Raw genomic sequence first — 27,156 nt, forward strand, 5'->3', positions numbered from 1 at the left:
GGAGGCTATTCCTGTCACCAACCCTCCACCCTCGCCTGAGACCATCATGCCTCCGCCACCTACTACCGGAAATCAATTCAAACGGTTTCAAGATCTGTTTAAAAGGATATCTGACACGCTCCAAATACCCCTCGAGGAAGTCACTGAATCACAGCACAAGCTCTTGGACATACTCCGCACATTGACCTCCTCCAAGATTGCCCTACCAATTAATGCCACAATCATGGAGTCCGCCACAGCCATCTGGCAGACTCCTGCCACAATCCCACCTACATGTAAGAGGGTGGATAAAAAATATTACATCCCTTCAAAAGGGCTGGAGACTTTCTGGTGGTATACGCAGTTAATGAACGTGGCAGGCAACATTATTCCAGGACAACCCCGTATGACAGAGTGGAAGAGACTGGATCTACTCAGCCGCAAGCCTTATTCATTAGCGACATTACAATTTAGAATCACTAATTATGAAGCCCTAATGGCAAAATACAACCACTATTCCAAACTATCTGAATTTATTGACTGCATGCCTGAAGAAAAAAGAGAACAGTTTACATCACGCATCTCAGGACACCTCTTGGCCCACACAGCCCTTCAGGCATCTTTGGATTCCGCTGGTACGGCAGCTAAGTCCATCACTATGGCCATTGTAATGCACCGAGCCTCCTGGCTTCACTTGTCAGGGTGAAGGGAAGTACAAAACACAGTAGAGGATCTCCCGCTCGAGGGTCCGAAACTGTTCACAGGTAAGACCAACAAATCCCTCTGCTAACTAAAGGATTCGAGAGCCACTGTCAGATCTCTTGGTATATATACACCTGCAACAAAACGTAAACAGGGCATGTATTACACCTCACAACGTTCTAAACAGGCACCCTATATGCAGACCCAGAGACAATACAATCCTCATTTGCACAGACAAAGACCACCCAAACGTAGAACAAACTCTTCTCAATGCACTGCACCATAACGATCTATCCCTAAACATCAAATTTGAAGGTTTGGTCGAGGGCTTGGCAGACCTCCCCCAATTACCAGGGCTGACACCACTCTCCATTAACCATCCATTTACAGATCATCTAATACCATTCTACCCAATATGGCAAACCATCACTTCCGACAAATAGGTATTGGAAATAATCAAAACAGGATACTCCATCCAGTTCTTTTCAATCCCCCCTACCCACCGTCCCTCCCATCCCTTCTCAGGGACCCCTCTCACGAGCTCCTCCTGGGATAGGAAGTAGAGTACCTTCTACAACTCAGTGAAGTAGAACCAGTGCTGCTCCAACACAGAGAGAAGGGGTTCTATTCCTGTTATTTTTTTAACCCAGAAAAAGTCTGGGGGATGGAGACCTATTCTCAGTCTCAGGAACCTAAATAAATTTGTCAAAATGCAACGATTCTGTGTGGTTACTTTAGCAACAATCATTCCAGCTCTGGAACGAGGGGATTGATTTGCAGCCCTTGTCCTGCAATATACTTATTTTTACGTCACCATTCATCCAGCACGCAGACAATTCGTCCGATTTGTCGTTGGGCAGGATCACTATCAATACACGGTACTGCCCTTTGGCCTTTCCACAGCTCCTCCAGCATTTTCCAAAGTTTTGATAGTGGCAGCAGCCAACCTACACAAGCAAGGGGTAATGATATACCCATATTTAGATGACTGCCTCCTCAAGGCTCCCACTCGGAAAGAAGCCATCGAAGCCACACAAAAGACAATATCACTCTTCACAAACCTCAGCCTACAAATAAACCTTCAAAAGTCAACATTAACACCAGTTCAAGAACTGGAATTCATTAAGTCCCATCTAAACTTGCTAGAAGTGAAAGCCTCTTTACCATTTCACAAATTTGTCACTCTAGTGAACCTGATCAATACCATGGTGAGCAGTCCACAAACATCTGCCAGGACCTGCCTCTGACTACTGGGACACATGGCGGCGACCGTTTATGTTGTCCGACAAGCCAGACTGCGCATGCGCTGCCTGCAGGGGTGGCTCAGGATAGTGTACCTCCAACACAAATAGTCTGAAAAAACTTTTAAACATGCCAACAAAAGTCAAAAGACTCCCTTCAGGGTGGACCCGCTCGCACAATGTGTGTGCAGGTATCCCTTTTCTATAGACTCCCCCAAACTGATACTCACAATAGATGCCTCCCTATTGGGGTGAGGTGCCCACTTAGACAATCTCACCATCCAGGGCAGATGGTCTTCTTCGGAATCAATGCTGCACATAAATGTTCTGGAATTGTGAGCAGTTCACAATGCTTACACACATTTCCTGCCTCTGATCAAAAACAAGGCAATAGAGATCATGACGGACAATGTGGCCTGCATGTTCCACATAAACAAACAACGAGGAACGAGGTCACACTCCCTATGTGCGGAGGCCATAATGCTGTGGACATGGTGTATTCAGCCCATCTCCATATCAGCTGTTGTTAGATGTTTGGCTGCGTGTGTGTGTTCTTTGTGTGCTGTCCCAGCTCTGCGCAGATACTTGGCACAGCAGACCTCAATCGAACTGCCCAATGACCACAAGATCTGTTAAGGTATGAAGGTGCCCAGCCAGGTTTATTGTCGACGAAGCAAGGTAATAGCACCTGGCAAACTCTACGAGGATACTAAGACATGTATGCCCGTGACAATGGACGCAACTCAGTGAAAGGCAGGATTTTCCATTCCCCCTAGGCTGGATGAAGGGTTAAAATGAGGTATTCCAACATTTATAATCTGAGACAAATAATCTGGGATAAAGAAATTACGTATCACCTTACATGTTTCATGACATTTGTTACCTCCCCTTGTACTTTCCTCCTGATGTTTCAGACAAAACATTCCTATTAACTACTTGTCTTTGTACTTTGTACTCCTGAGGTTTCAGACAAAATATCACTATTCATCACTTTTGTCAAACCATTTTATCATGTGCTAGGTTGGAGTGTTCTTGTGCTGGCTTGCTGGAATGTGTTTACGTATTCAGTGAGTTTTAGCAATGCTAGCAATACTGGTGCCAAGTTTATACTGGACACTGCCTTGCAGGCAAGCATCTGCTTTTGACAGGGCCTGATTGTTGCTCAGAGCATAACTTTTGCTGACTTTGGTTAAGGCCTCACACCAGGCCCATACTCTCTCTTTCTACTACATCAGCCACATACCTACCAGGATCTCAGAACATCACTGCAGACACGGTAAGCCAAAAGTTCTCCCACGACCACAAGTGGGAAATAAACACTTCAGTGATTCACAACATATTCCAACAATGGGGCTTCCCCATGAAAGGTCTATTTGCCAGGAGTTGGAACAGTGAATTTCCAACATTCTGTTCTGGAGCAGGCCTGGGACTAAGATCCAGAGGCAATGCCTTCTTCATTCGATGGGATGTGCCTCTCCTATATGTCTTTCCCCTGAACCTGTTGCTGGCCAGGGTTATCCACAAGAACAGAACCAACCAAGCCAAAGTCATCCTGATAGCCCCAGCCTGGCCCAGGCAAACCTGGAATCCATGCCTACAACAGATATCCGCATGCCAACGTCGTGTCCTCCCACTTCTTCCAAACCTCTTATCACAGGGCACAGGCCATACCTTGCATCCAAACCTGGAGACTCTCCATCTAGGAGCTTGGCTCCTCAGTGGTTCCAAGGCAAGGAGATGATCTGTTCTGAGGAAGTTAGATATTTTGTTAAACAGCAGACTCTCAACTACATGCAAGTGGAATAGATTTCACCTGTGTCTAAACCAGGGGTAGGCAAACTACGGCCCACAGGCTGGATCCGGCCCGTCAGGGCTTTGGAGCCGGCCCGCAGGATTGCCACCCCTTTGGCGCCGCGGGCCCCGTGCCACTCCTGGAAGCAGCCAGCACCAAGTCCCTGCAGCCCCCGGGGAAGCAGGTGCAGAGGGCTCCGTGCGCTGCCCTTTCATGCAGCACCGCCCCCCGCAGCTCCCGTTGGCCGGGAACGCATCCCCACACACACCCTGCACTCCCTCCCGCGCTCCAGCCCTACATTCATGCCCTGCATGCAATTTCCCCACCCAGATGTGGCCCTCAGGCCAAAAAGTTTGCCCACCCCTGGTCTAAACAAACAAATAGAAGCCATTACCTCTACCCTGCCAGTAGTCCTGGATTACTTACTCCAATTTAAGAAATCTGGTCTCTCAATGAGCTTGATATGAGTTCACCTGGCAGTGATCACGATCTTCTGCCACAAAGTTGATGGGGTCTCAGTCTTTGCACATCCAATTACCAAAAGATTCCTACAGGGTGTATGTAACATCTACGCAGAACCCAGAGCCCCAACTCCTCCATGGGACCTCACTCTAATTCTTCAGTCCCTCACAAGTGCCCCTTTCAAGCCTCTGGCTATGTATGCACTACTATACCTGTCCATGAAAGTTGCTTTTCTTGTTGCTATCACATCTGCAAGGTGTGTAGGAGAACTCAGGGCCCTTATGGCACACCCTCCATATACTATCTTTCTCAAAAATGAGGTCACTCTAAGGCTGCACCCAAAGTTTCTACCTAAAGTCCCTTCTTCATTCCACATTAATCACCCATTCATCTTCCCATCTTCTTTCCTAAACCTCACAAGAACAAACAAAAGGCAGCATTCCACACCCTGGACGTCAGAAGGGCACTAGCCTTTTATCTAGAACTGACCAAAGTGATCAGAAAGACTCCTAAATTGTTTCTCTCCACGATGGAATGGTCCAAAGGCAAACCCATATCTAAGCAGAGACTTTCCAAATGGATTTCTGGCTGCTTTCAGCTTTGCTACTGCCAACATGAATTGCAACCTCCATCTCGGATCAGAACACACTCCACAAGATCTGTAGCCACATCGGTACGTCTTTCAAAAAAGCTACCGATCACCAACGTATGTAAAGCAGCCACTTGGACATCCTCTCACATGCTCATGCAACACAATGTCATTGACCAGGACTCAGCTTCTGACACTCAGACCTAACTCCGAAGTCCCTCTTTCCCCCGAGGGGCACTGCTCTACAGTCACAGAGGGTTCTTCTTCGAGTGCTGTCCGTGTGGGCGCTCCACTCCAGGTGACGATGCGTCCCGGCGCCATTGATCGGAGATCTTCGGTAGCAGTGCCTGGTTGGGGGACACACACTCGGCTGCTGTCTCGCAGCGTCATTAGGGTCTGCCTGAGTGCGTGCGTCCTGCACCCCCCTCAGTTCCTTCTCAACCGTCCTCAGCTGAAGATGGGACTCGGGGCAGTGCTCATATCTTTCCTGGTTCCTGTAGAAAATAAGTAGAGAAAAACAGAAATAGTTAGCTAGACATTTCCCAGTTCTCCTTTTCCTTTAGCATAGTTCGTTAGTATAAAAAAAAATTTCCCCGTTAATCTCTTGTTGAGATTTCCCCGGCCGCTCATACTTTCATGATGCTGGGGTCCCCCGGCTTTAAGAAGTTTGGCTCCTGCAAGGAGTCTATGATGGCACTCACTTTGTGTCAAATGCCTCGGCAAGACACACGTCCCTACGAAGTGTCTCCACTGTGCCAACTTAAAAACTAGAGCTTGTAGTGACAGAAACTTGTGGCTAAAAATGCTCCTGATGGAGACAGCTCTGCAGCCGCCTATGGAGAAGGACAGTAAACCACATCCCTCATGCTCCCCTGCCAAGTCGGAACCGACCGGGAGCACAGCTTCACCCTCTCACGCAAAGAGGCAGGAAGCCCTGATGTCTCCTCTCAAAGACACTCAAGGGTAAAGGATCTCCCGCAGGGTCTTTACCCTTGATGCTGACAGCACCGAGAGCAGGCACTTCTGACTGCACCAGCACTTCAGCAGCAGCTCATGCGGGGCGCAAAGGCAGGGACCCAATTTTCCACAACGGGAAGCTCTCCTCAGCACCGGTCCTGCTGGCACGGACGATGGACCCAGTGCCAGCAGTGCATTCCACATGGGTGCTGACAAGAGCATTGGCACTGAGCCTGCCTGCCATCTCCGGAGCAGATTCAGAACCCCTGCGGGGCTCTTACAAATGTTTCACGGCTACTGCTAAAGCGGTAGCCAGAAATTACTCCGGGCTACCGCTCACACTCCACGCTCTGCAGCACACCAGCCTAGGGAGCAGCAACAATTTCTGCACCAGGAGGATATCTCCGTGGCCCCTGAGCCTGACTCTCCGCTCCTAGACACGGAGCACTCACTGGTTGAACAACAGCTCTCGCCACCTGACCTGGCTACTTTCACTGACAGCGAGAACGACATACAGCAGCAGGCAGAGTTCTTCCTGCCTGATTCTCCTCCTCCACCGGAGCCATACATATCCCAAGACACGGCACACCATAAGAACCAGACTCAGTTTCCCTACTTTGTCCCACAATGGGCGGGACCCCACTTTTTCTACCCAGTGCCCTGGCATCAGTGGTCAGCTCCTGCCACCGCTCCTCTTTGCACCCCTTCCACCAGATCGCAAGCTCTTCCTGCGCCTATATCCCCAGATCCATCGACATCTAGAGCTCCTGAACCCCCTCTTGAAGAGGTGGGCTATGAATCCTTCCCGGATTTACCGGCTCCTGCCTCGCCATCAGCCGCAGAGGATGCCCTCATACCGACACCTCCACAAAACGTGGACGACTTTAAGCAGTTCCAGGAACTTTTCAAGAGAGTGGCACTCAGCCAAGACATCCCTTTGGAGTTCATTGGAGCTCACTTGGACTCAATTCAAACCAGAGCCTCGCTTCCACACACCAGATTTCTCACTATTACGCATCTCATACGCATAATCTGTTCGCCCCAGAATACAGGCACGGACCTGCCTACAGCTTCTTGGTCACATGGCAGCCACCACCTTCGTGGTCAAATACACCAGGCTGCACGTGAGATGCCTTCAGGGTTGGCTCAACTCCAACTATAAACCCAGCAGACATAGTTTCTGCATAACACTGACTCTGCCAGCGAACGTATTGGCCTCCCTACATTGATGGGCAAAACCAGAGAACCTATGCACGGGTGTTCCCTTCCATCCACACTCCCCAGTACTCATGCTCACCACAGACGCTTCCCTGATAGGTTGGGGAGCACAACTAGGCAAACACAAGGTACAGGGCCGCTGGTCCCTATCAGAGATGCATCTGCACATCAATCTTCTAGAACTCAGAGCCGTCAGGTACGCTTGCCTTCACTTTCTTCCCACCATAAAGAACAAGTCAATTCGAGTTCTGACGGACAATATAGCATGTATGTTCTTGTCACGGAGTATTGGGGAACTCAGGGCCCTGCACCCCCGGCTTCCTGCGATTCACCATGACTCTCAGCCAGCCAGTAAAGCAGAAGGTTTATTTGGATGACAGGAATACAGTCCAAGACAGGTCTTGCAGGCACAGACAACAGGGCCCCCCTCAGTTAGGTCCAGCTTGGGGTCCCAGGGCATCCCAGCCCCCCCACCCCCTTTGGGGGGGGGGGGTCAGAGCCATCTCTGCCTCCCAGCCATCTCTCCAGCCCGCTTCCAACACTCTGCCTTCAGCGATCCCTCCCACAGCCTTTGTTCAGTTTCCCGGGCCAAGGTGTCACCTGGCCTCCAACCCCTTCCTGGGCTCTCATGTTACACACTCAGGTATTCGCCTTCGGGCAGACTCCCATCCCCCAATGCAGACTATCCTAGCCACACTCCCCTGTCAGCATTCACAGACCACAGTAAGAACAGTCCCAGTTCGTCACAGTTCTACATCAACAGGCAGGGGGGAGCACGATCTGACTCCCTATGCACAGAAGCCATCCGATTATAGAATTGGTGTATACAACATTACATAGAAATCACCGCTTCCTACCTACCTGTGTGTCACAACACTACCACCGACACACTCAGCAGATACTTCTCCAAAGAACATAAATAGGAATTGCATCCCATGATTCTCCGACAGCTGTTCTCCCACTGGGGCACTCCGTCGATAGACTTGTTTGCCACTCTTCAAAACCGCAAATGCCATCTATTTTGCTGCAGAGCGGGACTCGGGAATGCATCTCTAGGGGATGAGTTCCTCATTCCTTGGAACAACTCCCTTATGTACGCTTTTCCAGCGATTCCACTGATACACAGGGTTCTACGCAAGATCAAAGAGGACAAGGCCCGGGTCATACTTATTGCCCCACCTTGGCCCAGACAGACATGGTATCCTTACCTGCTATGCATATCCATCCGTCCTCCAAGGACTATCCCCGACAGGCCAGATCTGCTCTCCCAGAAAAACGGTCGGCTTCTCCATCCGCAGCTCCGGAAACTCCATCTGGTGGCATGGTTCCTTCATGGTTTCAATCCCACGAATTAGCCTGCTCAGAACAGGTCCAATCTGTCCTCCTGCACAGTAGAAGGGACTCCACTCGTAAGACTTACCTGCAGAAGTGGAAATGCTTCTCCGTCTGGTGCTTCCACAGACGCCTGAGACCCCAGACTGCAACCCTCCCTGACATCTTAGTCTACCTTTTTGAACTAAAACAGGACGGGCTTTCGCTCGGTTCTAGCAGAGTACACCTCGCGGCCCTTACCACCTTCCATGACACTCTGGATGGCTATTCACTTTTTGCCCACCCCACCATGAAATGCTTCCTCAAGGGCTGCATAGTCTCTACCCTGAGATTCATTCACCAGTAATCTCCTGGAATCTTAACCTAGTTCTCTGCGGTCTCATGAAACCTCCTTTCGAGCCCCTGGCTACCTCATCCCTGCTCCACATGTCTATGAAAGTGGCTTTCTTGGTTGCCATAACGTCATACATAGAATATCAGTCTTGGAAGGGAGGTCATCAAAGCAAGGCCAATCCCCAACTAAATCATCCCAGCCAGGGCTTTGTCAAGCCTGACCTTAAAAACCTCCAAGGAAGGAGATTCCACCACCTCCCTACGTAACACATTCCAGTGCTTCACTACCCTCCTAGTGAAAAAGTTTTTCCTAATATCCAACCTAAACCTCCCCCACTGCAACTTGAGACTATTACTCCTTGTTCTGTCATCTGGTACCACTGAGAACAGTCTAGATCCATCCTCTTTGGAACCCCCTTTCAGGTAGTTGAAAGCAGCTATCAAATCCCCCCTCATTCTTCTGCAGACTAAACAATCCCAGTTCCCTCAACCTCTCCTCATAAGTCATGTGCTCCAGCCCCCTAATCATTTTTGTTGCCCTCCGCTGGACTCTTTCCAATTTTTCCACATCCTTCTTGTAGTGTGGGGCCCAAAACTGGACACAGTACTCCAGATGAGGCCTCACCAATGTTGAATAGAGGGGAATGATCATGTCCCTTGATGTGCTGGCAATACCCCTACTTATACAGCCCAAAATGCCGTTAGCCTTCTTGGCAACAAGGGCACACTGTTGACTCATATCCAGCTTCTTGTCCACCGTAACCCCTAGGTCCTTTTCTGCAGAACTGCTGCCTAGCCACTCGGTCCCTAGTCTGTAGCAGTGCATGTGATTCTTCCGTCCTAAGTGCAGGATTCTGCACTGGTCCTTGTTGAACCTCATCAGATTTCTTTTGGCCCAATCCTCTAATTTGTCTAGGTCCCTCTGCATCCTATCCCTATCCTCCAGAGTATCTACCACTCCTCCCAGTTTAGTGTCATCTGCAAACTTGCTGAGGGTGCAGTCCATGCCATCCTCCAGATCATTAATGAAGATATTGAACAAAATCGGCCCCAGGACCGACCCTTGGGGCAATCCGCTTGATACCGGCTGCCAACTAGACATGGAGCCATTGATCACTACCCATTGAGCCCGACGATCTAGCCAGCGTCAACGAGAAGGGTTGGTGAAATAAGTGCCCTGATGGCCTACCCTCCCTACACCATTTTCTCCAAAGATAAGGTTACTATGCGACCCCACCCCAAATTCCTTCCCAAGGTGGTGTCTACCTTCCACCTTTAACCAGCCAATACACTTACCTGTATTCTATCCCAAGCCTCATACGACCCCGCAGGAAGTGGGCATTACATACTGTGACAAAGTTCCTCCTCTATCTTGGTGGGTCCTCCGCTTAATGGCGGATTTTCTTGCCTCAGAGATTCACCATGTGAGTTGGGGAACAGCCCAGAGACCTTCCCCTCTGGGAGAACCCACAGTCTAGGTCAATTGGGAGGTTTGGGGGGAACCCGGGCCCGCCCTCTACTCCAGGTTCCAGCCCAGGGCCCTGTGGACTGCAGCTGTCTATAGTGCCTCCTGTAACAGCTGCATGACAGCTACAACTCCCTGGGCTACTTCCCCATGGCCTCCTCCAAACACCTTCCTTATTCTCACCACAGGACCTTCCTCCTGGTGTCTGATAACGCTTGTGCTCCTCAGTCCTCCAGAAGCACACCCTCTCACTCTCAGCTCCTTGTGCCTCTTGCTCCCAGCTCCTCATACTCGCACCACAAACTGAAGTGAGCTCCTTTTTAAAACCCAGGTGCCCTGATTAGCCTGCCTTAATTGATTCTAGCAGCTTCTTCTTAATTGGCTCCAGGTGTCCTAATTAGCCTGCCTGCCTTAACTGGTTCTAGCAGGTTCCTGATTACTCTAGTGCAGCCTCTGCTCTGGTCACTCAGGGAACAGAAAACTACTCATCCAGTGACCAGTATATTTGCCCTCTACCAGACTCCTGTACCCCACTGGTCTGGGTCTGTCACAATTCCCTTGATGTTCGACGGGCTCTTGCATTCTATCTTGACAGAACTAAGCCATTTCGTAAATCCCCCAGGCTATTTGTTTCTACTACCGAGAGATCAAAGGGTGATGCTATCTCTAAGCAATGACTCTCCAAGTGGATCTCAGACTGCATCAGATCCTGCTACCAGACCCAGAATGTTCAACCACCAGAGAGTGTCAGAACTCATTCTACTCAAGCAACGTCAACATCCGTTGTCTTCCTCCACAACGTACCTATTACAGACATATGTAAGGTGGCCACGTGGACGTCTGACCACACATTCGCCAAACATGCTATCACACGGGACACCATGGCAGACGCCATAGTGGGCCATAAGGTACTGTCTACCATTATTACTGCCGCAACTCCAAAATCCCACCAACCATAGTGGGTACTGCTTCACATTCACCTGGAGTGGAGCACCCGTAGGGACAGCACTCGAAAAAGAAGAGAAAGTTACTCACCTTGCAGTAACTGAGGTTCTTTGAGATGTGTGTCCCTATGAGTGCTCCACTACCCACCCTCCTCCCCTCTACTTTGGAGTACTAATCAGACAACTCTACGGGTAGAGAAGGAACTGAGGGGGTGTGGGACGCGTGCGTTCAGGCAGACCCTAACGGTGCTGCAAGACAGCAGCTGAGGGCATGCGTCCCAACCAGGCAGTGCTACCAAAGATCTCTGATCAACGGCGCCGGGACGCACCATCTCCTGGAGTGGAGCACCCACAGGGACACTCGTCTTGAAGAACCTCAGTTACTGCAAGGTGAGTAACTTTCTCTTACTCACCTTGTGCAGTAACTGAGGTTCTTCAAGATGTGAGTCCCTGTAGGTGCTCCATTACCCACCTCCTCCCCTCTACTTCAGAGTTCTAATTTAGTCCTTTGTGGTAGAGAAGGAACTGGGGGGTGAGGGCCCACAGTGCTAGTTAATCACTGCTGCAGGTGTGAGACTGGGAGAGCGCAGGTGTGGCCCAGCCAAGTACTGCTGTTGAAATTCTCTGACTAGAGGCACAGGGGCGCACAATCACCTAAAGTGGAGCACCCACAAGGACTTACATCTCAAAGAACCTCAGTTACTGCACAAAGTCTCATCTCTTCAGACCTCGGGGTTCTGAGGGCGCTCAGGGGGTTATCTCGGTGAGGTCCTTCATTCCCCATCACAGTTGGTAGGTGTACCGTGGGGCTTCAGGGTAGAACCAGATAAACCATTGTGATGGTGGCTATCTTTGTGGCCCAGTGCTGGGAGGGTTGTGGGTTGCGGTCGGGTTTTCCCACGGTCAGGAGGGCCTCAGCGGCTAAGAAGTCCTCCATGAGGCTGATGGCCACCTTCAGGGTAGTGAGCCGGTGCCACAGAACCCATGCCCTCCCTCAGGGTGGGAGGATGTGTATGAATTGTTCGACCACCACCTGCTTGGTGAGTTCGGTGGCTGTGTGCCACTTCAGTTGGAGCCATCGCCAGCAGACATCCATAAGCTCCTGGGCTACGATGCCAGGTTGCACCCCCGGCAGATATGTCTTTCCCCAAAACCTATGCCGACGGTTTTCGGGGGGTGATGTCCAGAGTGTCCAAGATAGCAATCTTGACTGCTCTATAGTCGCGGGCCTCCTCATTAGGAAGACCCTGATAGGCAGCCTGGGCGGCTCCTGTGAGATATGGGGCCAAGAGCGTGTTCTAGGGCCCACCCAGCTGCAAAGGCAACTCTCTCAAAAGTAATCAAAAATGCTTCAGGGTCATCTTCCGGACCCTTTTTTGTGAGGTGTAGTGGCAGCATGGGGGCCACCGGGGTTGCTGCTCCTCCAGCCGGGGGAGTGAGGTGGCAGGGCAGCCAGTTGTTGAAAACATTGCCTCTACTGGTCCTGCTGCTGGGCCCTCAACTTCTGGAGCAGCTGCTGCTGCTGGACTCCCAGCTTCTGAAGTAATTGCTGCTATTGCTGGAGTTGGGCAGCCTGCTGTTGCTGTTGGGTTTTGGCCCCCATTTCATCAATTGCTCGAGCTCCATGGCTGCGCTCAGGCGGGTTGTTGTCTAGGCACAAGGGCAGTCCCCCTCTCTGTTTCAGGGGGCGGGTGATGCCTGAATTCTCCACCATGTGTAAGGCAATCGTGAATCTCTACCCATCTGTCAAGGAGGGCGGCCATGCCCCCTTGCTACAGTGACCCACATTTAGTTTAATCTGAGCCGGGGTTCCTGGAGTTCATAGCCCTGAAAAAAATAACTTTCTTTCAAAAAGTTCCTACCCTGTTTTTTCCCCTGCAGAGCTAGAGATAAAACTATTGCTGTGATGTGAGTCAAAATGGTCTCAGTCTGTCAGTGTTTACCCAGGGTAGTGCATGGCATCCACTAAGTCTTTGGGGGACCCGAATTGTGAATGGCATTTAAGAACATGTTCACTTCTTCCCTTGCCAATCTGGAAGGATTACAATGTGCTTCCACTAGGGCTGTCAAGTGATTTAAAAAATTAATCGTGTGATTAAAAAAATTAATTGTGATTAATCACACGATTAATCGCGCTGTTAAACAATAATTGAATACCATTTAAATACTTTTTGATGTTTTCTGCATTTTCAAGTATATTGATTTTAATTACATCACAGAACACAAAGTGTACAGTGCTCACTTTATATTTATTTATTACAAATATTTGCACTGTAAAAAACAAAAAATAGTATTTTTCAATGCACCTCATACAAGTCCTTTATAATTATGTACAAAAAAATAACTGCATTCAAAAATAAAACAATGTAAAACTTTAGAGCCTACAAGTCCACTCAGTCCTACTTCAGCCAACTGCTCAGACAAACAAGTTTGGTTACAATTTGCAGGAGGTAATGGTGTACAGTGTCACCTAAAAGTGAGAACAGGCGTTCGCATGGCACTGTTGTAGCTGGGATCACAAGATACTTACGAGCCAGATGCACTAATGATTCATATGTCCCTTCATCTTCAACCACCGTTCCAGGGACATGCGTCCATGCTGATGACAGGTTCTGCTTGATAATGATCAAAAGCAGAGCGGACCGATGCATGCTCATTTTCATCATCTGAGTCCAATGCCGCCAGCAGAAGGTTGATTTTCTTTTTTGGTGGTTCGGGTTCTGTAGTTTCCACATCGGAGTGTTGTTCTTTTAAGACTTCTGAAAGCATGCTCCACACCTCGTCCCTCTCAGATTTTGGAAGGCACTTCAGATTTGTAAACCTTGGGGTGAGAGCTGTAGCTATCTTTAGAAATCTCACGTTGGTACCTTCTTTGCATTTTGTCAAATATACTGTGAAAGTGTTCTTAAAACTGGAGGACAGACTACAGTTAGTAGTTCTGCAATTTCACATTTGAGTTCCTTCAGAACTCTTGGGTGAATACCATCTGGTTCTGGTGACTTATTGCTGTTTAATTTATCAACTTGTTCCAAAACCTCCTCTAATGATACCTCAATCTGGGACAGTTCCTCAGATCTGTCCCCTAAAAGGAATGGCTCAGGTTTGGGAATCTCCCTCACATCCTCAGCTGTGAAGACCGATGCAAAGAATTCATTTAGTTTCTCCACAATGGCCTTATCATCCTTGAGTGCTCCCGTGGCACCTCGATCGTCCAGTGGCCCCACTGGTTGTTTAGCAGGCTTCCTGTTTCTGATGTACTTAAAAAAAAATTGCTATTACTTTTTGAATCTTTGGCTAACTGTTCCTCAAATTCTTTTTTGGCCTTCCTAATTGTATTTTTACACTTCATTGCTCCTTTCTATTTTCCTCACTAGGATTTAACTTCCACTTTTTAAAGGATGCCTTTTTGCCTCTCACTGATTCTTTTACTTTTGTTGTTTAGCCATGGTGGCTCTTTTTTGGTTCTCTTGCTATGTTTTTTAATTTGGGGTATACATTTAAGTTGAGCCTCTATTATGGTGTCTTTAAAAAGTTTCCACACAACTTGGAGAGATTTCATTTTTGGCACTGTACCCTTTAATTTCTGTTTAATTTTAACCTCCTCATTTTTGTGTAGTTCCCCTTTCTGAAATTAAATGGTACAGTGTTGGGCCACTGTGGTGTTTTTCCTGCCACAGGAATATTAAATTTAATTATATTATGGTCCACTATTACCAAGCAGTCCAGCTATGGTCACCTCTTGGACCAGATCCTGTGCTCCACTTAGGACTAAATCAAGAATTGCCTCTCCTCTGGTGGGTTCCAGGACCAGCTGCTACAAGAAGCAGTCATTTAAGGTGTCAAGAAACTTTCTCTCTGCATCCCGTCCTGAGGTGACATGTACCCAGTCAATATGGGGATAATTGAAACCACCCATTATTATTATTGAGTTTTTTATTTTAATAGCCTTTCTAATCTCCCTGAGCATTTCACAGTCATTATCACCATCCTGGTCAGATGGTCGGTAATATATCCCTACTACTATATTCTTATTATTAGAGCATGGAATTTCTATCCATAGAGAGTCTATGGTACAGTTTGATTCATTTATGATTTTTACTTCATTTGATACACTGTCTTTCACATATAATGCCACTCCCCCACCAGCACAACCTGTTCTGTCCTTCCGATATATTTTGTACCCTGGTATTACTGTATCCCATTGATTATCCTTATTCCACCAAGTTTCTGTGATGCCTATTATATTAATATCCTCATTTAATACAAGGCACTCTAGTTCACCCATCTTATTATTTAGACTTCTAGCATTGGTATATAAGCACTTTAAAAACTTGTCTCCTTTTAGCTGTCTGCCATTGCACAATGTAATTGAATGGGACTCTTTTTTTATTTGACTGTTTCTGATCAGACCCTGCCTGTATTTTATTATTTTCCATCCTCTGGTCCTCACTAGGACATAGAGATTCTCTATTAATAGATCTTCCCCTAAGGGATGTCCTAACCATGTGCTCCTCCACACCTGTCAGCTTTCCCCCAGCCCTCAGTTTAAAAACTGCTCTACGACCTTTTTAATGTTAAGTACCCACAATCTGGTTCCATTTTGGTTTAGGTGGAGCCCATCCTTCCTGTATAGGCTCCCCCTTTCCCAAAAGTTTCCCCAGTTCCTAATAAATCCCTCCTCCCTACACCATCGTCTCATCCAGGCATTGAGACCCTGCAGTTCTGCCTGTCTAACTGGCCCTGCGTGTGGAACTGGGAGCATCTCAGAGAATGCTACCAGGGAGGTCCTGGACTTCAATCTCTTACATAGCAGCCTACATTTGGCCTCCAGAACCTCTCTCCTATCCTTCCCTACATGTACCACAATCATATGCCTACTAAGGAATCTGTTTGTCAAAAAACATTTCCTGAATCTTTATTGTCTGTATTGTTACAGACATACGTGCTGACAGGTATTTTGAAATAAATGACCAAAAAATAATTGAAACTGGTGTGATTATATTGTGTTATTTTGACAAACAAAATATGCAGAATTTTGCAGAATTTTAAAATGTGCGCAGAATTTTTTATTTTTTCGTACAGAATTCCCCCAGGAGTACTACTATGCAGCATTTCATTATAGAATTGTGTACATGATATAATTAGCAGGGCACGGGGTTTCATTACAAAGACTATTGTCAGTAATAAGCTGAGGTACCAGAGCAGTCTATGCATTTATTATCTGCATGTACTCCAGGTAAAGTGAGTGTGGTCAGTGTCAAGTGTAGCTGTCCTTAATGGTAGATGCAGTGTTTTTGTAGCTGTGTTGATCCCAGGATGTTAGAGAGACAAGGTGGGGAAGGTAATACCTTTTATTGCACAGAAGTTGGTCCAATAAAAGATATTACCTCACCCACCTTGTCTCTTTGAATGGTGGAGGCAGTAGTTAGCTCTGCTTGGTAGAGGTGTGTTTGGGAGATCTGTGGATTAGTTTGAGGTGTGTGATGGAGCTGTCTTTGTGATATGATCAGATGTATGTTTTTCACCCTTTAATGTGTGTGAGGAAAGGGAAAAGGTGCATGTGGTATGCCACATTTCTATGGAGAATTTGTGTACGCTATGTCCGTAGCTGGGCATGAGGCTTTCAATAGAACAGGTACCGTCAGCAGTAAGGTGGAATATGACAGGATTCCAACAGTTTAATGATAGTTAAGTGATGGTGTATGTAGAGATGGTATCTTGTGGGCAAATGTAAGGGAATTTTAAGAAGTTGTGAAGTGGTTCTTAAATCTGTACATGTTATATTTCTGGGGACTACGGTAAGTTCGAATATATGCTTTTTTGTCCTTTAATAGTGTAAGATGGAATCCGGTGGGTGAGAGTGAATGGGTTGTAAAAGGAGGTGAACTGTGAGCTTGGAAGAATAAAGGTATGTGTGTTCATAGATTCCAAGGCCAGAAGGTACCATGGTGATCATCTAGTCTGACCTCCTGTATAACACAGACCGGAGAACTTCCCAAAATAATTCCTAGAGCAGATCTTCTAGAAAAACAGCCAATCTAGATTTAAAAATTGTGAAGTCACCCCTTAACCTTCTCTTTATTAAGCTAATAGATTGATCTCCTTGAGTCTCTCAGTATAACAATGTTTTCTAATCCTTTAATGCTTCCTGTGGCTCTTCTCAGAACCCTCTCCAATTTATCAACATTCTTCTTGAATGGTGGGCAACAGAACTTAATACGTTATTCCATCAGCGGCAGTACCAGTGCCAAATAACCCTTTGGCAATAGCATCACACTGGGAGCTCATGTTCAGTTGATTATCCACCATGACCCCCAAATCTTTTTCAGAGCCACTGCTTCCCAGGGTAGAGTTCCCCGTTCTGTAAGTACAGCCTACATTCTTTGTTCCTAGATGTATACATTTACATTTTGCTATATTAAAACACATAATGTTTTCTTGTGCTCAGCTTACCAAGTGATCCAGATCACTCTGTGTCATTATTTACCACTCCCCCAATTTTTGTGTCATCTGCAAACTTGGTTTTACATTTAATGATTTTACATTTTCTTCCAAGTCATAAATAAAAATGTTAAATAGAGAAGGGCCAAGAACCAATCCCTGCAGGACCCCACTAGAAAAACACCTGTTTGGTGATTATTCTCCACTTACAATTAGATTTTGAAACACATCAGTATGGCAGCTTTTAATCCATTTAATATGTGCCATGTTAATTTTATATATTTTTAGGTTTTTAATCAAAATATCATATGGTACCAACTCAGTGCCTTACAGAAGTCTAAGGATATTACATCAACACTATTACCTTTATCAAACAAACTTAAAATTACCAAAAAAGATTTCAAATTAGTTTGACAGGATCTATTTTCCATAAACCCATGCTGAATAGCATTAATTATATTACCCTCTTTTAATTCTTTATTAATCAAATCCCATACCAGCTGCTCCATTATTGGGCATGGGATCAATGTGAGTCTTACTGGCCTGGGTAATCCCATTGACCCTTTTCAAACACTGGCACAATATTAGCTTTCTTCCAGTCTTCTGGAGCTTTTTCGGTGTTCTTATTGAAAATGAACATTAATGAAGTATATTGGGACACTGCTGAACAAGGGCAGAGTTAAGGTTGAATGGACAACTTTAGCTCTGCATTTCTTGGTTTTCAGAAGTTTAAGTTTTGCTCAGCTCACCATTCTGCAAGCAGCCATAACTCTGCATTAATGTATTTTGCCATTGAATGTAGATATTTGTCCTGGTGAGTCTTATGCCAGGCCTTGCTCCCATCGTATTTAGTTGTTTAGATGCTAAACAGATTATAAACACTGCCAACTTTCAGTTGGGTAAAGTTGTTAAGAACTTCTAGCAGTACCCAGAACTCAGACCTGCTCTGGATGAGTTGCAGTGATTCAGTGTGCCTAAGTGACTACCCCACTGCTGTTGCATTACAAATGGTTTGTGCAATCCTGCTGGCCTCTTGAGTTTTCAGACTACTCAGGGGATAAGCACCCCAACCAGATGCACAAACAGCTGCCCATCAGTCTTTAATGGGCTCTTGGCTTTTTTCTCTCCAGGCAGACATTTCCGGTTTTCTTCCAAGTGATGATGGCTCAGCTGGAGAATTCAGCGAGAAGCATTTCTGCTGGGAAACCATCGGACTCAAGTGAGGTAGGCCAGCAAATGCATCTGAGATCTCCAGCAGGGATTTACAAAACCCAAGGCAGGAAAATGCTACAGTAGTAGCAGCTTAATAATGATGTGCTGGCAGGCAGCCAAAACACTGACACACAAAATAACCTTTTGAGTATGGCAGTCTGCCAAACTGCCTATTAGCTAGCTGGCACCCTGGCCAAATTCCCCATTAATCCAGCAACAAAGAATGTAGGCCATACTTACAGGGTATATAGTCCCCTACTCTGAAACTTACAGGGTAGGGGACTATATACTGGGAAGCAGTGACTCTGAAAAGAATTTAGGGGTTGTGGTGGATAATCAGGTGAACATGAGGTCCACTGTGAGCTAATGTAATCCTAGGATGCAGAAATAGGGGAATCGTGAGTAGGAGTAGAGAGGTTATTTTACCTTTCTCTTTGGTATTGGTGCAAACCATTCCTGGAATACTGCAGCCAGTTCTGGTACCCACATTTCAATAATGTTGTTGATAAATTAGAGAGAGTTCAGAGACGAGTCACAGGAATGATTAAAGGGTTAGAAAACCTGCCTTATTATGATAGACTCAAGGAGCTCAATATATTTAGCGTAACAAAGAGAAGGCTAAGGGGTAACTGCATTACAATCCATAAGTATGTACATGGGGAAACAAATATTTAATAATGGGCTCGTCAATCAGTCAGAGAAAGGTATAACACAATCCAATGGCTGGAAGTTGAAACTAGACAAATTCAGACTTGAAATAAGGCATACATTTTTAAGTGAGAGTAATTAACCATGGAATTTATATAATAATTTTTAAATCTAGATTGACTGTTTTTCTGAAATCTCTGCTCTAGGAATTATTTTGGGGCAGTTCTCTGGCCTGTATTATACAGGAGGTCAGACTGGATAATCACAGTGTCCCTTCTGGCCTCAGAATCTTTGAAAACATGCATTGCCAGAAAACAGGACTAAACTTAATAAAATTAAGTGGAATAGGTAGATCCTGCACCCACCTAGGAGTAAGAAGGAATTATTGAATAGGGAGCATTTGTTATGATCAAGTACTGGTAGGTGGATTGTACATGATTAATTCCCAGTGATTTTATGGGCCTGGGCACTGGCAGAGCTTGCTTCTTTCCAGACATTGTCTTCTGTGTTTTCATGGGCAACAAACTTATCTAGCAGTTCTAGCAAATGGCATGAGGGAGGGTTGTGTTTTGTGTCTGAATGGCCACGTGGCTGAATGTGTGACTGTGGACTCTGCTTCTGAGCAGAAAAGTGGTTTCTCCCCAGCTGTTTCCAGGGTGAATGGAAAGATACATTTATCATATGGAGAGAGTATAAATCTGGCAGGTGAGGAAAGCTGGAATTGCTACTGAATGATTTTGACTTTCAAGGGTAAATGTTTACGGAGTCTTTTAAGATGTAGGATCTCAAACACTGTGTTTCTGTTTAAGAACATGTCCTTTCCCCTTTGACAGCAGTGATGCCTTGGGCTCTGGCAGGATCTGGACTCTTTACCCTCTCTGTGCAGGCACCGTGGATACTGTAGTAGCACCCAGTAATATGAAGGGAAATGCAATGGCTGTGTGGATAACGGGACTGAATTATTGTGTTGTCACTCCCCAGGTACAGCTAGAGAAGCTGCTGCACTGGAACATGGCTGTGCGGGATTTCCATATTCTTGTTAACTTGGTCAAGGTAAGCACATTCATCTTTCCTTCCTTTCACCTTCCCAGCAGAGTCCCACCCATCCATACCTGAGTATGCAAGGAAAACAATGTGACTTACACTATGTTGGAGAAATGGTCTGTGATCATGTAATCAGAGCCAACTGCAATGTGTACTCATGGGGGTGGCACATTCAACCTTTACTTTGGCACATCCTCACTCTTGTAGCCTTAGCATTCTAGTAGCATAGTTTTTTGTATGGACAAATAATACAGACAAAGGCAGGAGGAAGCAGAGAGGCCCTGAAGGACAGGAACACAGGAATTATCCAACTGTATCAGACTCTTCGTCCAGTCAGTGCAGTCTTCTATCTCGGACAGAGGCCAGTGCCAGCTGCTTCAGAGGCAGATCCAGAAACCTACAGTAGGCAATTCTAGGATAACCTGACCCCAGGGACACTTCCTGCTAATTGTCACAGTTCATGAGAATTGGACCTGTATTCCTCCTCTGTGGTCCAGCAAGGGCAACCATTTTTAGGCTCCTGGCTCCTCAACTGTCACCTTTCTTGGGCTGAGACCCACATCTCTCTCCATCCTGACTGGGGCTTTTCAGGCTGCACAGATCCCTGCCTACACTGTGAATTCCTCAGCAAGCCAGACTGCCTAAACTGGACAGCATCTGCACTTTGCTTTCTCCTCAGAGGCTATAAACAGTGTAATTGCCCGCAGTTATAAGTTACCATCCAGTTCTTTCTAAACAAGCAAATTTATTTTTAAAGTGAAAGCATTACAGAGAAAACAAAATCCTTCCAATCCTTCTGTGACACTTTCTTGGGGTGTCCACTGTATAGATCACTGTGCTACCCCCCTATTTCAGCAAGAGAGAGACTTGCTGGTGTTAAACTGTGCGCCAGTTCACCACCCAGATACACTCCTCAGGACTTTGCCAGCCCTCACTTTGCCTTACACTAACACTTAGTGTACCCCAGTCCCCAAACTCCTGAGAAGCATCCCTCTGTAGTATCCAACCCCAGTCACTGGACACTCACAGTAATTACCAGGTAAGTTGTCCCCAAACAGACAGTGAACACATAGCTAGAAGGTTCCAATTCAGGATCAGATCCTTTATCGCAACACAGCACTGTAATCAATCTATGGTGAAAACAAATATAAATTTATTAACAAAGAACAGATTCACAGATTCAAATAAGTATTGAATAAGAATAATGGAAACAGAAATGGTTATAAATAAAATAAGAGAATGACATGCTTTCTGGAGACTAAAACTTACCAAGTTACAACCTTGACTAAAGCATTTTCTCACCCACGAAGTCTTTCTACAGAGCTTGCTGGTTTTCAGTCAATCCAGGATCCATTCCTTCATGAATCACCCCACTCCTCCAAGGGTGGTCCGCAGTGAAATGGATAACAGGATCTTGACTTTGCACCCCCTATTATAGTCCAGTAGACTTTTGAAAGGCATTCCTGTAGTTTGTTCTTCAGTGTGGTGGCGCCATCTTGGGTTCATATCACCCCACAACCTGTTTTTCCTGTTGACTTTAGATGAAAATGTAGCTCCCATTGTTTTTGCACACAATGCTTAATTTTAGGGTTGTTGATTAATCACAGTTAACTCAAAAAAATTAATCGTGATGAATCACACTGCTAAATAATAGAATACCAATTGAAATTTATTAAATATTTTGGATGTTTTTCTACATTTTTATATATATAGTATTCTGTGTTGTAATTGAAATCAAAGTGTATATTATTTTTTATTACAAATATTTGCACTGTAAAAATGATAAAAGAAATAGTATTTTTCAGTTCACCTCATACAAGTACTGTAGTGCAATCTCTTTGTCATGAAAGTGCAACTTACAAATGCAGATATTTTTTGTTGTTGTTACATCACCTTGATCACACCTTGATCGGTCCTTCAGCCCTCATATAGATTGCGCCGATCACAATACGTCTTCCATTCTTCTCGTATCCTGGCCTTCCTTTTCCATGTGTGGCCATGTCTTTTCACAATAAAATCTTCCCATCTCTTTGGAGGTCGGCCGAGTAGTCATTTCAGTTCCCATGGGTGCCACTCGGTGACAGCTGCAGTCCATCGATTGTCAGTGAGCCTCGCTATATGCCCGGCCCATCACATTTTACTATGCCTGCTCTCAACAACGATATCCTGCACTCCACTCTGCTGTCTGATCACTTCATTGGGGATGAAGTCGTGGATTGAAATTCCCAGAATTCTTTCCATTGCCCTTTCTGTGACAGACAGTTGTTGCTCCTCTGTCTTCGTCAGTGCCCATGTTTCGCTGCCGTACAACATTGTTGGCAGTACTGTTGACTTGAAGAGGCTGGCATGGGTTGCTTTATTGATTTTTTTCCTTGGAGGACGTCCTTGATAGAATTGAATGTGCACCAACCTGTTTTCTTTCTTTGTGAGAGTTCACCTTCCTGATCGTGGTGCATGTTAATTTCTTGGCCCAAATAGACACATTGCTCAACTTCTTCTATTTGTTCTCCCTTGATTGTTATTTGGACTTTTGGCAAGCTATCAGACTACATACATTTCGTTTTGAAGCGGTTAATTTTCAGTCCGACTTGGCTGCTTTTTGTGTTGAGTTTTCACAGCATTTTCTGTAGTTTGACAGTATTTTCGGCAATCAACACAATATTGCCCGCAAAGCTTAGATGGTTTAACTGCTCTCCGTTGATATTGATTCCACCCTTCCAAGTCATCCGCCTCATTACCATTTTGAGGCAGGCTGTGAAGAGTTTTGGTGAAACTGTCTCCTTGTTTCACACATTTCTTAACTGGGATGTGAAGGGGAGTATCAAATAAAGTTATATCTATAGTGCAGTCTAATTTGCTTCCTTTAATAGTTTGTGTCGTTGCCCTGCTCTGCAAGAACTTTAAACACTGCATTGATCTCTATACTGTCTAAAGCTTTTTCATAGTCAATGAAGGCAATTACATAAAGGGAATTTGTATTCCCTTGAGCATTCCAATAGCTGGTTTATAGTCAAAATATGGTCCATTGTATTGAAATTCCTTCGAAAGCTTGCCTGCTCTCTAGGCTGCTGCTCATCCAGACTCTGTGAGAGTCAGTTTGTTATTATTTTGGTGAACTGCTTGTAGACATGTGAGAGCTGGCATATTGGACAATAGTTCTTTAGATCTTCACAATCGCCCTTCTTGTACAGCAGAATGGTGTTGGACTCCTCCCAGCCAGATGGTATCTTCTGCATTTCCAAGTAACGGCTAAACCTCTGAGCAAGGGTTTCCCAGAGATCTTGGCCTCCAGCTCTTTCAATTGTCAGTCCATCTTTACCCTGGGGCTTTTCCTTCCTTTATTTGGTGAACTGCATATCGAACTTCGCTGACAAGGACTGGTAGTAAATGCTCTTTGTCTGTTGCAGTGTTGGTACTGGGACATTTATCTGAGACAGTTCCATGTAGAAATCTTTGCAGACTGCTTCCATCCCTGTTCTGTCAATTGCTAGTTTTCCTTCCAGTTCTTCAGCACCATTATTGTTGACCTGTACAATGTCAATTTCCTTTTGCATTTTTTGAGGCTTCTGCGATCTTCAGCCGTCTTTAAGAGCCTTTCATTTCGGTACTTCTCAAAGTCCTCCTTTAGTCTTCTTCTTATCAACTTGCAGAGCAGGGAGTACTCAAGTTTGTCACCATCATTTCGCTTCATATTCCTCTGCTTCTCTAGCAAGTTCTGCGTTTCCTCCGAGATTCTTCTCTTCGCCCTTTTCGGTCTTCCTTTCTTGGCTAATTTCATGCATTGCCTCAATTTATCAGTGAAGTTTTTATAATCCTCATTGCAGTTATCTATAAGACTCCAGTCTTCCTTGGAAATGTTCACTTTCAAGATTGCGTCATCGAATATTTTTGGCTGCTATCTCTGATTTGCCATCTGTAGTGCTCTCTTCTCCACCTTTTCATTTAAGTTGAGCTGTGCTCTGAGCAAGCGATGGTCACTACCGGTGTTAAATGATGGTACTACTGAGATGTCTTGTACAATGCGCTGCTTATCAATCAGAATATAGCAAATCTTGTTCTTCACATTGGGTGCGATCCATGTCCACCTCCTCTTGGCTGCCTTCTTAAACCAGGTGTTACCAATGAACATTTCTTTAGTCTTCGCCAGAGTTGCCAGTTGCTCTCCTCGTGGATTCCATTCGCCGATGCCATACTTTCCAATGAACTTTTTACCTTCTTTCCCTCTTCCAACTTTGGCGTTGAAATCTCCCATAGTGATCGTATATCTGGATTTTTGAGCGAGGGTATCCTCGAGCTTCTGATAGAATTCTCCTATATCATCATCTTCGCTTGTGCTTGTGGGAGCATAGAGCTGAATAATCTTGAGGGTGCTGTTCTTGTTCAGTTGGAGGTGCATCAGTCCAATGCGTGATGACTTGAACTTGCAGGAGATGATTTTTGAAGACCATTCCTTGTTGATGATGAAGCCAATTCCTCCAACGGTTTTCAAACCTTCTCCTTTTCCCAACATGATGGTACTTTCATCTCTCCACTTCACTTCCATCTCCATTCTTCGTCGTGTTTCGCAGAGACCAAGGATGTCGCAGGCTGTGTTGGCCTTTTGCTCCATTAGATGGTTGATCGAATTGTCTCTCATCTGTGTCCTGCAGTTATAGGTGCACACTGAGAGGGCAGTCCTTTTTCTGGCTCCTGAGATTCTTAACAGCCTCTCATCAACTGAATTCCCCACCACCGTCGTAGAATGGATCGAGGAGCACACAAGGAGTTGGGGCCCATTTATTCCTGTTGTTTTATACATTTCTTCATCCACCCGCTGTCTATGCTGTCAGTGGCACGTTTACCTCCTCAACTTAGCTAGCATCCAGCCTCAAGAAGGAGGACAGCTGTCCTCTCCCTGGGTTGGTAGTCTGACACCTTAATAGCATGGTTGAACCTACTGAAGTATACACTCTGCTATCCTCGCTGTCAGACAAGCCAGGGTCACTGCTGCGCCACTTTGAGGCATTGAGGTAGGATTTTGCAGCACTCAAAAAAAACCCAATGTAAAACTTGAGAGTCTACAAGTCCACTCAGACCTACTTCTTGTTCAGCCAATTGCTAAGACAAATAAGTTTATTTACATTTACAGGCAATAATGCTGCCCGCTTCTTATTTACAATGTCACCTGAAAGTGAAGAACAGGGTTCACGTGGCCCTACAGCTGGCATTGCATACCTACCAGTTATGCTAAATATTCGTATGCCCCTTTATACTTCGGCCACCATTCCAGAGGACATGCTTCCATGCTGATGATGCTCATTTAAAAAAAAATGTGTTAATTAAATTTGTGACTGAATTCCTTGGGGGGAGAATTGTATGTCTCCTGCTCTGTTTTACCCTCATTCTGCCATGTATTTCATATTATGACAGTCTCGGATGATGACCCAGCACATGTTGTTCATTTTAAGAACACTTTCACAGCAGAGTTGACAAAACGCAAAGAAGGTTCCAATGAGATTTCTGAAAATAGCTACAGCACTCGACTCAAGGTTTAAGAATCTGAAGTGCCTTCCAAAATCTGAGAGGGACGAGGTGTGGAGCATGCTTTCAGAACTCTTAAAAGAACAACACTCCGATGTGGAAACTACAGAACCCGAACCACCAAAAAAGAAAATCAACCTTCTGTTAGTGGCATCTGACTCAGATAATGAAAATGAACATGCGTCGGTCCACACTGCTTTAGATTGTTATTGAGCAGAACCCGTCATTGGCACGGACGCATGTCCTCTGGAATGGTGGTTGAAGCATGAAAGGTCATATGAATCTTTAGCGCATCTGGCACATAAATATCTTGCAACGCCAGGTACAACAGTGCCATGAGAATGCCTGTTCTCACTTTCAGGTGACATTGTAAACAAGAAGCAGGCAGCATTATCTCCTGCAAATGTAAACAAACTTGTTTGTCTGAGCGATTGGCTGAGCAAGAAGTAGGACTGAGTGGACTTGCAGGCTCTAAAATTTTGCATTGTTTTATTTTTAATGCAGTTTTTATTGTACATAATTCTACATTTGTGAGTTCAACTTTCATGATAAAGAGATTGCATTACAGTACTTGTATGAGGTGAACTGAAAAATCCTTTTGGGGGGGGTTTACAGTGCAAATACTTGTAATCAAATGTAAATATAAAGTGAGCACTGTACACTTTGTATTCTGTGTTGTACTTTAAATAAATGCATTTGAAAATGTAGAAAGCATCCAAAAATATTTAAATAAATGATATTCTATTATTGTTTAATAGTGCGATTAATCACAATTAATTTTTATAATCGCTTGAAAGCCCTTCTTAATTTACATATGACAGAGAGATAACTACCTTCTCTTGCGTCTGGAAGAAACCTGTTTCTCCATTTCTTTGATTACAGACTTCAAAGCACAACACCAGTAGATATACATAATGCCAAATATAGTGTTAATGCATATACTTAACAATGGTATTATTGACCAGTGTGTCACTGGCTTTCATTTGATATGTCACATGACATTCTTTATAGATAAATACTATGACAGCAGTGTGTTAAGTGTAGTGAGTTTGTCAGGCTTGCTAGGAGTTGCTGACAGAACAGTGAACCCTTTGCCAGTTGGATTTGAGGGGTTCTTGGGGTCACATCTTCCTAGGAGGGATTGGGGCCCACTGGGACAGATGGTCTTGTCTGTTAGATCAGAAAGAAGATCCTGAGTCAGTTTAAACTCAACAGAGGGTCCTGTGCCACAGGACCCTCTGTTGCTTTTTACAGATTCAGACTAACATGGCTAACCC

General features: G+C 45.4%; 1 protein-coding gene across 13 annotated transcripts in view; it reads left to right on the forward strand.

Annotated features, from left to right (window-relative positions):
- FANCD2 (FA complementation group D2) overlaps nt 1-27,156 on the forward strand; it is a 206,072-nt gene that overhangs the window by 144,063 nt on the left and 34,853 nt on the right. For all 13 annotated transcript variants that reach the window (XM_042850045.2, XM_042850048.2, XM_042850051.2 and 10 more), the window contains 2 exons: nt 18,586-18,679; nt 20,297-20,368. In XM_042850045.2, coding sequence (XP_042705979.2) covers nt 18,586-18,679; nt 20,297-20,368 — 166 coding nt within the window. The remainder of the gene's footprint in view (nt 1-18,585; nt 18,680-20,296; nt 20,369-27,156) is intronic.

The sequence above is a fragment of the Chrysemys picta genome, chromosome 7 (assembly GCF_011386835.1).
Source record: "Chrysemys picta bellii isolate R12L10 chromosome 7, ASM1138683v2, whole genome shotgun sequence".
NCBI classification, from domain to species: Eukaryota; Metazoa; Chordata; order Testudines; family Emydidae; genus Chrysemys; species Chrysemys picta.